The sequence below is a fragment of the Prionailurus bengalensis genome, chromosome D1, assembly GCF_016509475.1.
Source record: "Prionailurus bengalensis isolate Pbe53 chromosome D1, Fcat_Pben_1.1_paternal_pri, whole genome shotgun sequence".
NCBI classification, from domain to species: Eukaryota; Metazoa; Chordata; class Mammalia; order Carnivora; family Felidae; genus Prionailurus; species Prionailurus bengalensis.
In genome coordinates, this window is record NC_057346.1 from 1,249,495 (window position 1) to 1,266,250 (window position 16,756).

At 43.5% G+C, this 16,756-nt stretch overlaps 1 protein-coding gene across 1 annotated transcript; it reads right to left on the bottom strand.

The window, feature by feature from the left end:
* Positions 1-581: 581 nt before the first annotated feature.
* Positions 582-12,146, bottom strand: MMP27 (matrix metallopeptidase 27). The gene is made up of 10 exons (XM_043579179.1): positions 11,961-12,146; positions 10,922-11,160; positions 9,687-9,835; positions 9,469-9,597; positions 6,352-6,513; positions 6,056-6,176; positions 4,654-4,784; positions 3,450-3,609; positions 2,346-2,449; positions 582-1,121 (listed from the first exon to the last, which is right to left on the bottom strand). The coding sequence occupies exons 1-10, from the start codon at positions 12,060-12,062 to the stop codon at positions 886-888; spliced, it is 1,533 nt and encodes a 510-aa protein (XP_043435114.1). The 5' UTR covers positions 12,063-12,146; the 3' UTR covers positions 582-885.
* Positions 12,147-16,756: the final 4,610 nt, after the last annotated feature.

The window sequence follows — 16,756 nt, forward strand, 5'->3', positions numbered from 1 at the left end:
TGACAGATATATTTTCAACATAGGGAGGAAATCTCTAAATTTCTTGTACATGAGATCAGTGTGTGTAAAATCTGATTTTAAGCTTTCTAAGGAATGGTTAAATGCATTGGCCTATGCTTGGGTGGTTGGCTGGAACACCACTTTCCTGCTTCTAGTTTTCTAATTGTTGGGGGAGCACCTGTTGTGTAACACCTCCTGGGTTTCTCTAGGCGATCACTCCTCTTTGGCAGGTGGAATAACTTACTTATTAGTGAATTTGGGGGCAAAAGCTGGGCACATGTGGCTCCATCCTCTTTCTTTCTCTTTGGGCTCCATGCAGCCTATAGAGGGCTCACATTCTTGTGGGGATGTGCTTCTTTCCAGTTCTTCCCATGACTTGAGTCTAAGTATGTCTTATTCTAGAATTTGATATTAGAAAGCTAGCTTGCCCACAGTTACAGTTGCTGACATATGCTCTATCAGTAAAAAAGGTGCCATTTTGCTCTTAGGATTGAACGTTACTTCTCAGTGGGTTCAGAGCATGGGTACAGACGAGGGTTGCAGTTTATGCGGCCTCTCCAACTGCAAAGGTCCAGACAAAATAGGATGCTAAAGATTGGTTTAATAAATGTCTGCAGTATTTAGTTATTATAAGACACATGGCTTACTTATCCAAGTCCAGAAACACGAAGTAGGCTTACGATACAGTGCGAGTTTTGCTTATACATCATAACTTCCTGTAAAAAGAGTCAGGCAGCTCAAAGTATGTGTTGAGTCTTTATGCAATAGATATTTAGAACCAGGTTGGGCAGCTTACATTCAACAACAGTTCTATTCCACTGTGAAGCAGAGTTCAGATGAAAAGACCTCTTGAGGTTTATTTTAGGTCTATGAATTTATTGATAACTATATATATTTTTTTAGCACATGAACAATACTGAAAATAAGCAAGTTTACATTCGTACGATAAAACATCTCTACTCCTCCGGAGTGTACTTCTTCCTCACTGACACTAAAATCAGATGATGAGTTTAATGGTTCTTTGCACTGAAACCAAGTATTGGTTTTCATCATTCTGGTAATGTTCTTTGCCTTAGGGTCATATTCAAACTGCTTTGATCCACGGAAGAAATAGAAGAATCCTAGAGAGAGGGGATCATATGTTACCTTGCACAACTATATAATGGTTCCACACTTTTTAATTGAATGGGTATAGAATAAAATAATTGGACATTATGGAGAGAAAAGAACCTTCTACAATAATAGAGATATATTTTATTTTACTGCTGTCACATGAAAAACGTTATTTTTATTTTCCCAAGGAAGACGCCAAGGTATGAAACATGAATGTCAAGGGAGTTACCACCTTTCTAGCCAGACTGTGGTTCATGCCAAAGGTTCTCAAACTAGGTTTCAAAACAGTGTCTTAGCGAGCCACATATCCTGTGGATATGGCCTTGGGCCCTACATCCTCATTTTCCTCAAGTCATTCTGCTCCGTTTTAAGTATTAAGGTTTTATGTTAGATTTATCTGCAATAAAAGATGGTGTCACTCAGAAAAAATGTAGACTCCTGCTCACTCCACGTTCTAGGTTACTGTTCATCGTCAAAGTCTAAAGATATACCAGCTACAATGGTACATTAAATTGTGCGAGGTTCATTTAAAACTGTAGATTTCTGGATCTTACCCGCAATTCTAGATCTTTTTTGGAAACTCTGAAGAATTGGTAGTTTCTCACACAAACCCCAAGTGTGCACATTAAACTATGCACTAAATAGTTTGAGAGTCACTCTTCAGTGCATGTGCTTAGTCATTTTTAACACATAGAGCTTTTCAAACTCTTCAGGGGGTGTCTTTTAGCGACTATCTTGGATCAATGGTAAGTAAAGTTAATTTTGGTACTGTATGCATAGATTTGAAATAGTATAATAGAGAATATCATTTAGGACTTACTAATTCAGTTTGTGAGAATGTCTGCCTGGTTAGAGTTTATTATTACATGCGCTCCAGAATAGTAAAATTACAGGGGACCTGGGGGCTTGGTCGGTATCTGACTTTGGCTTAGGTCATGATTTCATGGTTCATGAGTTCGAGCCCTGCATCGGGCTCTGTGCTGACAGCTCAGGGCCTAGAGCCTGCTTCGGATTCTGTGTCTTCCTTTCTCTCTGCCCCTCCCCCACTTGTGATCTCTCTCTCTCTCTCTCTCTCTTTCTCTCTTTCTCTCAAAAATAAATAAACGTTAAAAAAATTTAAAAAAAGAATAGTAAAATTACATTAAAATGGAAACACCTACGTTTCTGTGCTACCTTCTTTCACAGCCAGTAAAGTCTTCCAAGTATCCTAAAAGTTAGGCATTGATGCTTACCTTTATACTGGAAGGCGGCATCAACTCGGAGACCAATTCCTGGGAAGTACTTCACCACCCTCCGTGGGTACCCTTTGTCCATGGTTTGGGTCGCTTCATCAAACCTGGATGCATGGGTTTGAAAGGTTTACAGGGGATCTTTGCTTGGTGGGGAGGACTTAATCCTTCACTGCTTGGACTCAAATTGGGATGTGGAGAGGAAGTAGCCTCAGGTAGAGGAAAACTATCAGGTCAATAATTAAAATAACTACAATAAATAATTACAATTAAAATAATTAAAAACATGTTGGGGAGCCTGGGTAGCTCAGTTGGTTGAGCATCTGACTCTTGATTTCGTCTCAGGTCCTGATCCCAGCCAGGGTGGTGGGATTGAGCCCCACATCGGGCTCTGTGCTGAGGATGGAGACTGCTTCAGATTCTCTCTCTCTCTCTCTCTGTCCCTCCCCAGCTCTCTCTCTCTCTCTCTTTCTGAAAATAATTATAATTAAAAATATATCAAAAATTATGTTTGGCTGAATCTTTTGTATTGTCTTGAAAACAAGAAAAGATGAGGGATAAAAGCCACATCATTAGGCAGAATGATGCTATCCTGGGGAACTATTAAATCAAAGTATGGGCTCACAAGAACCAGACTCATAACTACAGAGAACACACTGGTGGTCACCAGGGGAGGGGTGGTGGGTGGGGGATGGGAGAAGAGGTGACGGGGATTAAGGATTGCGCCTGCTGTGATGTGCACAGGTGATGTGTGGAAGCCGGAATTAAAACAAAACATAAAAAACAAACAAAAAAAAAACAAAAAAGGATTCAGCTTGGAGCTTTCACAGGTTTTCACTAGATATGTTTGTGTTATTGGCAATTTGGTTGGCTTCACAAGCTTTATTATTTCATCTTATCTTTATTTATTTATTTTTTAAGTTGGAGAAAGATCTTCAGACTCACTGACACACTCTTTTGTTTGGTGAATGTCATCCACCCACATAATTGTCTTTAAGAAGCCTCTAGGTGAGTTCTATTTCTGCCTGTGTTAAAGTGAGGCTGTGTGGATGTTTTTCTGCAGAATGAAATGAAGGGAATGAAGGGGTTGATTGTCTGTAAACTGACCTCCAGCACCAGATGCCCACAAAGAAGTAGGTTTTTCTTAGGCTGTGGTCACAGACAGCCGCATCGATTTTCTTCACATGTCTTGGGAAGCCAAGTGTATGGATCGATTTGGGATAATCTGGCAAGACTGCATATCCTCTGATCATCCAGAAGTTGTCATCTAGGAAGAGAGAACGTGATTATCTTATCCATTTCCTAGAGGGAAAAAGAGATGTCTAAAGCAGTTTGAAAATAATGAATGTGTCATCTCTCAGGCTCAATGCCTAGAGATTTAGTGATCTTATGTCTCCATTTATTCTTACTGCTTTCATGAGCTGCTTTTATCGTTAGTTTTACACAAATAACATCCATCTACAGTTAATAGTGTTCGTGCACGTAAGTGTGCATGTCAATTGGTTTCACTGTATTGATCATTTCTCTGACAACTATGTTTGCACATGTTCTCCTAAATTTCAGCCTCCAAGGATTCTCAAAGGCAAGTAATCTGATGAAATCCAGATGAAAAGTAGCAATGCTGAATTAAATATAAGATTCCAGTTAAATTTGAATTGCAAATAAGCAGCGACTAATTGGGGGCGTCTGGGTGGCTCAGTCGGTTAAGCATCCGACTTCGGCTCAGGTCAGGATCTCACAGTTCGTGGGTTGGAGCCCCGTGTTGGGCTCTATGCTGACATCTTGCTCAGCTCCTGGAGCCTGTTTTGGATTCTGTGTCTCCTCTCTCTGCCCCTCCTCAACTAGCACTCTGTCCCTCAAAAATAAATAAATGTTAAAAAAAATTTTTTTTAAAAAACAGTGACTAATTTTTGGTAAAAGTATATTCAAAATACTGCAAGGGACATACTTCTACTAAAAACATTATGTGTTTTATCTGAAATTCAAGTAATCTTGTGCTGTTATTTGCCAAATCTGGCGACTGTAGTGGAAAGGGAATATAAAAGGGAAGTGGGTTACCTTCATTTGGTAGAAAAAAGATAGTTTTTAGTTTTTATCATGCAGGTTTCTTTTAGCTCCCATGCAATTGGGATGATGTTTGTCTTCACAGTCACCAAGAACCCCTGGGTAGTTTTTCTTTACAACAGGAACCCAACGTCACGGCAGAAGCACTCTTCCTTTGGCCCGTGCGTGAATATTATGTTCCTGGTACCAGAAAAGCCACTGACCAGTTCAGGCATCCTGAGACACAAACTGTGATGGGCAACGTTACCTTTAAAAACTAGAATCTTATCTTTGGGGTTCTCATATGCAGCTTGAATATCCGTTGGCAGCAATGGCCAGAACGAAGAGATTAGTTCAAATTCAACGTCAGTGATGTCATAATAGATCCTCCATACGTGCCTGTGTGAAACAAAACCACTTTACACATGCAGCCTATACTGCAGTGAAAACACTGTAAACCTAGGCTGGTCTCTTATTTAACTGGCTAGCATTCTCATCAGGTAATTTAGAGCATGAACACAATTTTCCTCAGCAAATTTCGGTGGGTGTGGGCTCAGTTCTACCCTTTGGACGGTCAAGGTCAGGACATGCCTTTGTGCCACTCTCCTGGGTGCTTACAGTAGCAACCTACCCACAGAAATGTCAATTCTGAGAGATCAATGGCCTCATTTTTGCCAAAGCAGCAATACTCAAGATTTGAAGGCAACACCAAGCATTCTAAGAGGAACTCATGGGTCTGATGTTTGCTAGAATGAAGAAATGTTATCAGTGCATGCTATAGTATTTTCTCAGATGTTCCCCTCTGGCTGTAAAGCTCTGAGTCTACGAAGGAGACCCACAAAGCCCTGACATTCTGTTTCCCTTCCCACACTGGTGATCCCTCCCTGAGACCCCCAGGTGGCCGCAGCTTCTGCTGTGAGGAGCATGTCATCTGAGTGCTGTGTAGTCATGGGTGGAGGCTGACAGATCTCAGATACTCTGCCATTGTGCCCATACCCTTGTGAGATGGTCTATGTCCCAATGCTTGGTCTGGAAATACAGTCACAGTACACACAGCTGACTTACTGTGTTGCAATTCAAGTCCAGTAAGTTAAGCACGGTGAGAGAGAGAGAGAGAGAGAGAGAGAGAGAGAGAGAAGAAGAGAGATTTCTTACTATAGCCACCACACTGAGGCAACATTAAGGAATGGTCTGCTCAGACAGTATGAACAACTGCCTCCCTAAGTAGGAAAAAGACCTAATTTTTATCATTTGGTGATTTCCAGGGGGTAAATACTCCAACCATGGGCAGTTTCAAGCTACCAAAATGAGGTGAAGTGGTTTGCAAAAGTCCCCAAAATTTAACGATTGGCTCCTGAAATGGTATAGGTCAGCTTCAGCACCGCTGAGACTGGTGTACTATTTGAGCTAAGAAGTCTCTGGAAGTGACTCTACCACACCTTCTTATACAATGGCAATGAAAAAACAATGCTTACCAACACTTAAAAATTAACTTACCAAACAAGCAAGAGATACATACACATCATAAAACATTCAAGTGCTATGGGCAGTTATAAAATGTAAAGGAGGAGGAATGTGTTCTCACTATCTGTGATTCTCTCTTCATCCCCAAATCTCTTGGAAAGAAAAATATTCACAGAAAGTTGAGGTGTTTAAGAGAAAGGGTTTACCTGCCTTTAAAGAACATTACTTCTCTGCGCAAAGTGGTGATAGCATCAAAAGTCAAATCAGGGTCACAGGCATGGGGGACAGTGGGTCCCTTTGGCTTAGCAGATGCCTTAGGTAGACTCCCTTTGATGAGAAAAGAAACACCACAGTGAATTAAGAAGGCGTGTGGAAATACCTACAGAAGGATCTTACTCAAGTATTTTCTTCATGGTGATATTTCAAGATGTGATTTTTTCACTTCCCTTCTGGAAAGCTTCCTATTTAGTTCACGTATATTCAGATTTATGATGTTGCTCACCATAGATGGATTGGATTCCGTTGATATCATCCTGAGAAAGCGGGTATTTGTTAGGATCTAGAGAGACATAATTTGGGAACATCAAAGCTGTCTGATCATTGGAGTGCGAGAGCCCCAGTGCGTGGCCAAATTCATGAGCCGCCACAAGAAATAAGTTGAATCCTTAACAAAAACAGGAAAAACATAGGTATATGGGTCAACCAAAAGGAGAAGGGTTACATCTGAGACTAGGAAGTAACTGAGGGGAAAGAAGAAAAGGCTTGCCATTGCGGGGATAATTCTCTTATGCACCATGATGTATCTGGGAAATCTTTCCATATGAGTAATTGGTATTAGTCATATCATGGAGAGATATGACCCAGAGCAAGTACATGGCAGGAAGCAGGAGTATCAGAAATGGACCCTATGTAGAAAATAGAGGGGCGCCTGGTGGCTCAGTCAGTTAAGCATCTAACTCTTGATTTCGGCTCAGATCATGACTTCACAGTTGGGTTCAAGACCCACCTTGGGCTCCGCATTGACAGCACGGAACGTGCTTGAGATTCTCTCCCTACCCTTCTCCCTTCTCCTCCCACCATGTGCACACACGCACACTCTCTGTCACAAAATAAATAAATGAACTAAAAAAAACAGAAGCCACCAGTTTTTGGTTGTTGCTGGGCTGCACTGTATGGGATCACGTATCTCCTACTTGTATCCTTCAGAGGTTCCCTGCTGCTGTTGGATCAAGTCCAAAGATCTTAAATGGCCATTTATGATCTAGTCCCTGCCTTTTTTCCAGCCTCACATTTTATTTCGTATTTCATGAGCTAACCATACTGAATCATTTGCATGTCTCATTTGTGCCATAGTCTTTCTTTTTAAAAGTTATTTAAATGTTTACTTGGAGGGGGGCCACGGGGCTCAATCATGATCCATGAGATCACGACCTGAGCTGAAATCCAGAGTCACATGCTTAACCGACTGAGCCACCCGGGCATGTTTCTTCTAATCTCTGTATTTTACCACCTACATTCTGTCTACCCAGAATATTATCTCCCCCATCCTCTGTTTGCCTAGCTCTCCTATTTGTTGCTCAGGAAGCCCCACTAGAATCATCTCCTTCATGAGGTTTCTCTTATCCCTCCACCTACTATCCAGTGTTTCCATAGACTCAGTGTTTAATTGTGTCATAGCACGTACAGGACTGCATGAAGCAACCTTTCAGTACAGGGACTGTGTCTTAACAGCCTTTTACTCCTGGTGGTTACTAAACTACCTATCAGTAGCAGGTGCTTAATCATGGTTGCTGGATCTCCAGGTGTATGCATGAAAGAATGTTTAGATGAGCTCCTGCACAATGCATTGCCCCCCATCCCCCGTACTTCCCCATACTAGAGGGCTCGCCATGCATGGTGAAATTGCCTTTTTATCCTGCTGTCTCTCCCACTGGTCTGTAAGGTTCTAAAGATAACACTGTCCTTGGACTTGCAATCAAGCCTATGGATCCTAAAGAAAAGGCTGATCCTTCTATGATGGAGCCTTGTCCAATGATGTTTGCACAAAACAAACCTGGACCGGTCAAGAATTCTCTTATGGTCCTTCATGCTTTTGTGCTCTGGCCTTTGCTGGCGCCTCTTGTCTGGCTGGCAGTGTCACTGGGTATGCTTTTGGACAAGACGGGACAAGTGACTCATTGAAAAGATAACTCACACTCAGGTCATCTCAATGAATTCCAAACCTTTCTCCTGGTTTTTCAGACACTATGTTGTCTGTGTCCCATTCACCATTTCAGCCTGGCCTTCTGCCACAATCCTGGTACATGAGTTGGTTGGGTTATTCTGTCCAGAACACTCTCTATGCCACTTTGCTTTTTGAGTTCCTGCTTAGCCTTCAATGCAGGCTTGGTATCACTTCCTCCCCTGACCTCTGTGTTTGGGTTCAAATTTCTTTTACATGCTCCTACTACCTTGCCATTGTTTCTTCTATCCCAGTGTTGGTCAGACTGATTTTAATTGCCAGTTGACAGTGTGTGTCCCCTAGACTGTAAACCCCTGAAGGGCAGGGTCTGTGTCTTGCACACTAACATTTACTCCATTTGTATCATAGTGGGTGTGGAGTAAGGGATTTTTGATTGACTTCATTTACCAAACGTGTGGAGCATCTATCACGTGCTGATTTGAACAAACGATGAAATTGACCCACAGACTATCTGGAGTTACTTGGTCAGGACTGAACTGTGATCTTGTATACCACACATAAAGAGAGCCATAGCCTTGCTCTCCTGGGACCCTGGAAACCAGACACCAGACCCAAGGCGACTGGAGTCAATGACAGAAAACAACGGGGAGAATCGGAGAGTTTATGGAGACCTGCTCCTTTGTCGGATGCACGCACGTTTTCTGCAGTAAAGTTTTAGTGTTTGTTTGAAAAGTAATAAAATATTTCTTATTTTAGTACCAGGCAGGTGTTTAAAAGAAATAAAACCAACACAGTTGCTCTGAAGGAATAGTTTGAATGTAAAGATTAGGGTCAACTTCCTTCGCAGGTGGGCAAGTGTTAGAAGAGGAAGTTCATGCTTTTAAATAGACCTTGTACAGGCCATGAACTCACGCACCATCCTTCGATGACTAACTCAAGATGACCACCTCCCTAGAGTCTTCTTCAATCTGGAAGCCACAGATGACTTCTACTATCGGTATAACACACAGCACACTGTGCCTTGTGTGGTGGTGATGTGGTCTTGGCCTTGCACCACACAACATCATGACCTCTGAAGGGCTGGAAACTTTCTAGTACAACTTTGTGGTCTGTCCAATGCCTTGCACAGTTCCAGGCACATAGTGGACCTTCAGGCGTTGTGGGTGTATGAATGGATGTACGAGCACAAGAAGAATGCGCCGATCACAGCAGGATGAGAAACTTTGGGAGGGTGTTGTGTGGATGAGGCTCTGACCTGTACAAGCACAACTGTCTGAAAGGATACTGAATACTTTCATCGATGTCGTCTTGGAATATGGGAAACTGGGGTGGGAGGGGGTGGAATTGAGAAGTAAAAAGCAACTAATTGCACAGCTATTCGTTCCAGGGATTGTGCGGAATGATAAAATTTTTGTTCAGGAAGAAGATGGGACTCACCTGCTCCATCCTTGGTCCAGTTTTCATCCTCATCAAAGTGAGTGTCTCCACCCAGACCCAGCCCGGGCGGGAAGGCGTGGCCGAGGACCCCCAAGGGGCCATCGAAGTAACGAGGACACCGACCGTGGACTGAGACACAATTCACAGGGGAGAAGGTCAGCCTCTTCAAATCTCCAGAGATGAAAATAGGCATACTTTTCTGTCTGCTGTACCCTTACCTCGGGTCCTAAAGGCAATCATGATGTCTGCGATCCCCCTGGAAGTCTTGGTGAATGTTAGTGGAGTAACCCTGCTCCACACTTCTAGGCCATTCCTGATAGCCTCGTCCACGTCTGCTCGTGACATATCTGGAGTGTAGTTTACGATTCTTAAAAATTTCAAAAATAGACCAATTGGTTACACATGCACATAGGCACACACAGACACAAAGAAAATCATTTCTCATCGATTGTATGCTGCAGTGACTTCTAGTAGTGTGCTATTGTTGCACGTGTATCATACTTTTCTACTTCCACAAAAACTATACAACCCAGTCGTCCCATCTGCCCTATTGATCAGCTAGTCTTCTAGCACTTTACAAATGAGGCTTAAAGAGGTTAAATGACATCCTTAAGATCACCTCCCAAGTGGGAGAGCATTAATGTCATGTCTGTGCTTGCTGTGGACATGGGTGTATTACACAAACATTTTAAACAGATTGGAGGTTTGTTTTCTCAGATGCCTGTGGAAATCAGCCTTGAGCATGTGTCTCAAGAATCTCCCTTGAGAGCCTTAAAGAATTACTCACTCAGAAAAAGATTTTCCTCTTGTTTATACTCCCTATCTTGCCAAACCTAGTTTTATTTTAATTCCTAAGACCCATACAGTGAAGGAAGAACTAATCCTCTCTAGGGTCTATCAAGAGGGCCCTAGAGCAAAGTCAAGGCCACTGACTCATGTCAGAAGCACGCTTCGTCCTCTTCCTGCCAATGACCAGCCCCCTTTCCTCGACATGCCTGAGGGCAAACTCCGTACTTCACACCGGGGTCCATCTGAGACCCGAAGGCTCTAACCCACCTGTGTCCGTGACATGAACTGGCTGTGCCCCAGGCTCCTCCCATTCTCTGCTGATCATACTCCACCTGCACCTTCAGCCATCTGCAATCAGATGGCGGTGCTTCTGGTCCCGCCGAGGAAGCGACCGAGGCCAGAGACAAAAGCAAATCTGTCAGAGCCAGTCTGCTGCTAAGACTGACTATGGCAAACAACCTTCTGTTTCAGTGTCTCTGTTTGAGGTGGTCCTCAGAGTGGTGCTGACGTCCCAGTTTTGTGGGGAGAATTGCTATAAGTGAGATCTGGGAAGGGCCATGCACCTAGCAGGTGCTTGGTAGAATAAACTCGTATTGTTATTGTTCCTCGCAGATTATACCCTAAGGTCTTGGCTTAGGGGGAAGTGAGTTGGCGGAGTCATTACCTGTATGTGAGGTTGTGTCTCCTCCACCCCGGGAGAGTGTAGCCATACTGACCCACATCAGGCACGCCACACCTGGGTGTCGTCATGATTGCAAGAGTGTTTGAGTCCAGCTGTCCAGTCACTGTCAATCCAAAAAATGCTTGCATTTCCCGAATTTTGCCATCTATGAGAGTCCTGTTCTTGCTTTGAACAAGATGACTCCCTTCTATTTCAAGAGAGTAGAACTGGTTGAGATACGCCTGGCCAAAGGGACAAAAAAAGAAAAAAAAAAAGGCACAGACTACAAGACAGCAGATCTGTATCTCAGGATAAAACAAAATTGCCTGAAACCCTTTTGGGCAGTGGTGGGGCGTGGGGGGAGAAAGAAATAAGGAGCCAGGGAAGGAAGGAGCCAGACGGGGAAAGAAGAAAGGAAGGAAGGAGAGAGTCACCCTGTGTTTTCAATTTTCAAGAAGTGGCCGAGCTGTGTGCGACCAGAACCTTCCAAAGCACACAGCCTGTCATGCTCCAAATCTCCACAGAGGACGATCAGCTTCTTCTGTGTGGTAAATGACCACACATCTTACCCATTTCTGCTGTTACTTTCATTTATACTCCCTATAAATTTTGTTTCCTTGGGACAAATTCTAGAAGAGATACGTGGTTTTTCATTTGGCAAATTTAATTAATTTAACCAAACATGGCAAATTCACAGGACTGATCTTTAGAGGGAATGTCCAAGGCAATGTCTCTTTCATGCATATGGGGGTAAGTGGTCTAGAGTTAGAGCTGGGCCCCCCTGGTTGTACAGAGATGTCCATTTCTCCCAGGGCCGCCCTCTTGCTCCTCCCTCTGTCTTTACTTGGAACCATCATGAGAAATGGTGGCAAATCTCCTTCCCCACCCCCATCCCACCCCGCACACGGTTACTTGGTGTCCTTGGAGCTGGGGGAAAGTACAGGAATCTTTTGGAGGAATTTGCTGTCTTTTTAGGTTCCAAGGCAATCGGTACAATTCATTTTTTACAGATAGCCGACATCAACATTTATAGAGACAGTACCTGTGCCAGGTGCATGGTCTCCTCAGGGTCCATCTTTCGGGCTGTAGGAAACGCGGAGCAAAACGTTACACAGAGCAAAAACAGAAGCAGAAGGCTCTTCATTCCTCTCTCTTTTCAGTTGAAGCCTGTCTCTGTTGCCACAGAATTTAGAAAACAACAGTGAGACGTGGCATGAATTGGCTTGTATCGTTATTTAATTCGTAACAGGCAAGGACCACTTGCCATGAAGTGTGTCATGATATGCTTTTTTTTCCCCTTAGGTTGACTTGATTTTGCAATCATGATCTGCAGTTTTTGTTTTGTTTTGTTTTGTTTTTTTTAGTAAACACAATCATTGCTCATTACTGAATTGAATAGAACACCAAATCAGCCTCCAAGTTACTTTTGTCCTTGTGAAGTTGGGAGGTTTTCCTATGTTTGAAATTCTTGAGAGTTTATAATTTTCTTTTGAACGAACTTCCCAAATATCTTGGATAGAAAGGGGTTGTGAAAGGACACGGGACTCAGGAATCAGAATACCCTAATTAACTAGGACAAACTTCACATGTTTGTTGGGCACCTGTATTTGCCCGTCACCATAAATGGAAGCGTGAAGAAGATACTGTTCCAATCTCGTTGGAGAATTCAGACATACACAGACGTGAATGCCAGACACAGGCAAGTGGCAAAATGTACAGGGAAGATTCCAGAGCTTGAGAAGGGTAGGGGGAGTGGGTTGCTGTTAATGGAGGTCCTGGCCGCAACAGGCAGGTGGGGCTTCCACTGCATCTTGAAGAATGGGTAGGATTTGAACCCCAGAGAGGATGTGTGGAGGGAGGCCATAGGAAGCAGGTAGCACAGCAGAAATGAAGCGCAGGAAATCTGGCTGATGGGAGCAAATACATGTGTAGACAGCCAAGCGAGATGGGGGTGGTTGGTCTAAGAAAGAGTGCAAGGAAAACGAATGTTTGGAATCTTTTCATGCCTCAGAATGTCCCTCATTCCATCCTGACACTTGATCGAGGGTGTGTCCGTAGAATTTGAGGCTGAAATAAATTTTCTTTAGAACGTGGAAGGTAGTCTTCCCTTGTTTTCTAGGATGTGCTATTGTTGCTGGGGAGTCTTTTGTTCTGATTCTTGATATTTTTGCTTCTGAAAAATGTTGGAAATATTCTCTTTACGCAGATATCCTAAAATTTCATAATGATGTCTTTTGATGTGGTTTTCCTTTTTTCTTTTTTTCTCTTTTCTTTTTTGCGTTAACATGGCTGGGCGTAAGCAGTTCTGTCATTATGAAAACCTCAAGGGCACTTTCCTACGTTATTTGATAATTTCTTCCAACCCGATTTTCCTTCCTCATTCTGGAATCCATATATCTATCGGACCTCTTGGATTGAATCTCTTTGCTCCTAATATATCTACTACCGTTTTTTGTCAACATTATTTCCCAGCCCAACAATTATGTTTCTTATTTCAGCTATATTTTTAGTTTCCAATGTTCTCTGAATATTTTACTTTTTCTTTTTCTCACATTTTTAAGGGGTGTTTGGATGTAAAATATGGCTTATCTTTTGAGAACTTACAGTATTTTTAAGTTTATCTTGACATCTTCTTTTACTCCCAGAATTGTCTCTGTTTCTTCAAAGTTTCTTTCTGGGTGTCTGTGTTTAACACTGGAAAATGTTCTCCCATGTTTGGATCCTTTGTGCTGTGCCATCTATTCAAGAACGAGAGAGCAGAGAGCTGCCGGGAGGCTCTGGGAGCACAGCCAGGACTTGTGAACTGATGACCCTCCCTGCAGGGAGGTGGGGTGTGCTCCCGACACTTCGTGTGATGCATTAGTTGGGATAAGATTTGGTTGAACATACGAGAACCCAAGGTGACAGATGATTCATAAAATAAAAGTTATTTCTCGTTCACATAGAAGTCCGGGTTGGGAAAGGGCAGGACCTGTCTGACAAGTCCCCACCCCGAGGACGCAGGCAGCATCCACATCAGGACACTTCTCTCTCCGTGCAGCGCTCCGTGGTCCAGGCAGCTGCGTAGGCTCCGACCATTGCGTCCGCATTACAGGGAGCAGGAAGGAGGACGGCAGAGAAAGGAGGGTCCCCGTCTCTTTTGAGAAGCCCGTGCAATAATCTGCTCATGCATTTTGGCAAGACGTGAAACACTGGCCCCATCTGGCTGTAAAGACCACGGCATCTGGTCTTTTAGCTGAATGCGTTGCTGCCTCCAATCCAAGTGGGGTCTTAGGAGGCGGAGAAAGGTCACGTAGGCTGTTAGCAACATGTGCCACCTGGAGATTTCTACAGTGTCACAACCGATAAAGCTTCCTTCTTGGGCTGTTACATCTCTCCAGAGACGACTTCTCCCATTTCCCATCGTCTTAAGCTCCCACCAACAGATGTAGGACATGTCTCTGGCACCCTTTCTGCTTAGTTCCCAGGGCACATGACAGCCAGGAGCCGCCTGTGCGGGCGGGAAGTGAAGGAGGAGTGTGCCAGCCTCCCAGCCCTTCGAGATGTGAACAGTTAAACGGGATTGGGTTGGCTTCTCAGGGGGCCCAGCTGGAATCGAGCCCAGAATGCCCATCGTAGGAAACTTGATCGCACGTATTTGTACTGGCTTTTCTCGACCACCTCAGGCTGCCTGCCTCCCCACTCTTGCTTCCTGGGACCACGTCCCCAGTGAATTAATTGCAGCAACATCTGGACTTGGGCTTTGGTTTCAAAGAAATTTAAGGGAGATAAAAAAATAACCTCATTAAGTTCTAAGCTCAGATGCTGGCAGCTCTTAGGTTAACTTCAGTTTAACAGCCAGAAAATACCACATATTGTCCAGAAGAGAACCATAAAATGAGGAGCAATTTTGGAATTCTTTGTTTGACTTCCTATAGCTGTCCACTTCCTAGGACTCTGTGAAATATGGTTAAAGAAATAACAAGGAACTCAGTTCTGCTCTCAAAAATGTATAGGTGGGCCAAGAACCTCTCATACCTAGTTAGCGCAACAAGCAGATGTTCTGAGAGGAAGCTCCTACCTCCATGCCTGAAAAAACAGACGTAAGAAGTCTTAGGAAATATAATAGTCTGAAATGGACTCTAATGTTAAAAATGAAATACTCTGTTCTGGGTGACTCGGTTGATTAAGCGCTCGAGTCTCCATTTTGTCTCAGGTCATGACCTCACAGTTTGGGAGGTCGAGCCCTGCGTCGGGCTCTGCATTGACAACACAGGGCCTGCTTGGGATTCTCTCTCCCTCGTCTCTGCCCCTCCCCAGCTCTCGCTCTCTAATAAATACACTTAAAAAATTTTTTTTAATGTTTTTATTTATTTTTGAGACAGAGAGAGACAGAGCATGAGCAGGGGAGGGGCAGAGAGAGAGGGAGACACAGAACCTGAAGCAGACTCCAGGCTCCGATCCGTCAGCCCAGAGCCCGACGTGGGGCTTGAACTCATGGACCGCGAGATCGTGACCTGAGCCGAAGTCGGATGCCCAACCGACCGAGCCACCCAGGCGCCCCTAATAAATACACTTTTTAAAATTTTTTTTTTCAATGTTTATTTATTTTTGGGACAGAGAGAGACACAGCATGAACGGGGGAGGGGCAGAGAGAGAGGGAGACACAGAATCGGAAACAGGTTCCAGGCTCTGAGCCATCAGCCCAGAGCCCGACGCGGGGCTCGAACTCACGGACCGCGAGATCGTGACCTGGCTGAAGTCGGACGCTTAACCGACTGCGCCACCCAGGCGCCCCATACACTTTTAAAAAAATTAAAAAAAAAAAAGAAATACTCGGTTCTTACAGGTTCTTTTGCACTTGTTATGCTGATGCAATGAGTTACTCTTCTCTCTCTCTCACTTCCCCTAGCACAGTACCTGGGGCATGTCTGCGATTACTTACTGTTGAATGAATGAACAAATGGAATGACAGTACATCCTAGTTTGTTTTCTCCTCTCGTAAAGTAAGTTGAGAAAAATGTGCTGACACACTTGAGGGAATCTGTAAAGAAAGTCGGATCTTTACAAAATATTTTGTGAATGAAAAGGGTATCTGAAAGATTAACGTCAATGTAATAATTCTGCTAAGACAATAAGTGCCTGCAAATATAAAATCTGCTATTCCTTTTTATACGTTATATGAACCATGTGGTAGCATCTGAAGAAATTATGGATCACAAGTCAGTCATTTAATATATTTATTTTAAATGCATTTAATAATTTTTGAACCAGAATAAGATACCAAATTCTACTAATTATCTGCGGGATTTAAAAACTAACAGAAGAAGAAAATACAATGTGCCGGTAATAAATATAGTTTACAATGCACTCATTTAATGTGTAATAATCTGCATTACGTTCTCACAACTGCCGATATGGTGTTATAATGATCTTGATGTCTTGGTTGGCCAGTATGGTCCCTGAAGTCCTACAGTTCTTGGTGGGGAAGAACCATTATCAAATGTATGCATCCAAGCTCAGTTTAATTTAGTGAGCTTCACAGTATTTTGTGCCCAGCACTGTTGTGTTGGTGCAGCAAATCCCACTTACTGGTAGCAGGTGCCCCCCAGAGTATCCCTGGAAAAAAAGAAATGGGGAAGAAGAAATCCAACTACTAGCCCTTTTGCTTGGAATCTAAAAGGACAGAGCAGGGAGGAGGCGGAAGAGAAAGTGGTACCGCCCTTCTGGCTCCCTTCCGGGGGAAGGTGACAATAATCAACTTTGTCATTTTGTGTTGACTCATTTTCTCAAGTGCAGATGTTCTGTCCTGGCTGCTGGACGGACTAGGGCTGCCAGAAGGAAGCATCACAAACTTGG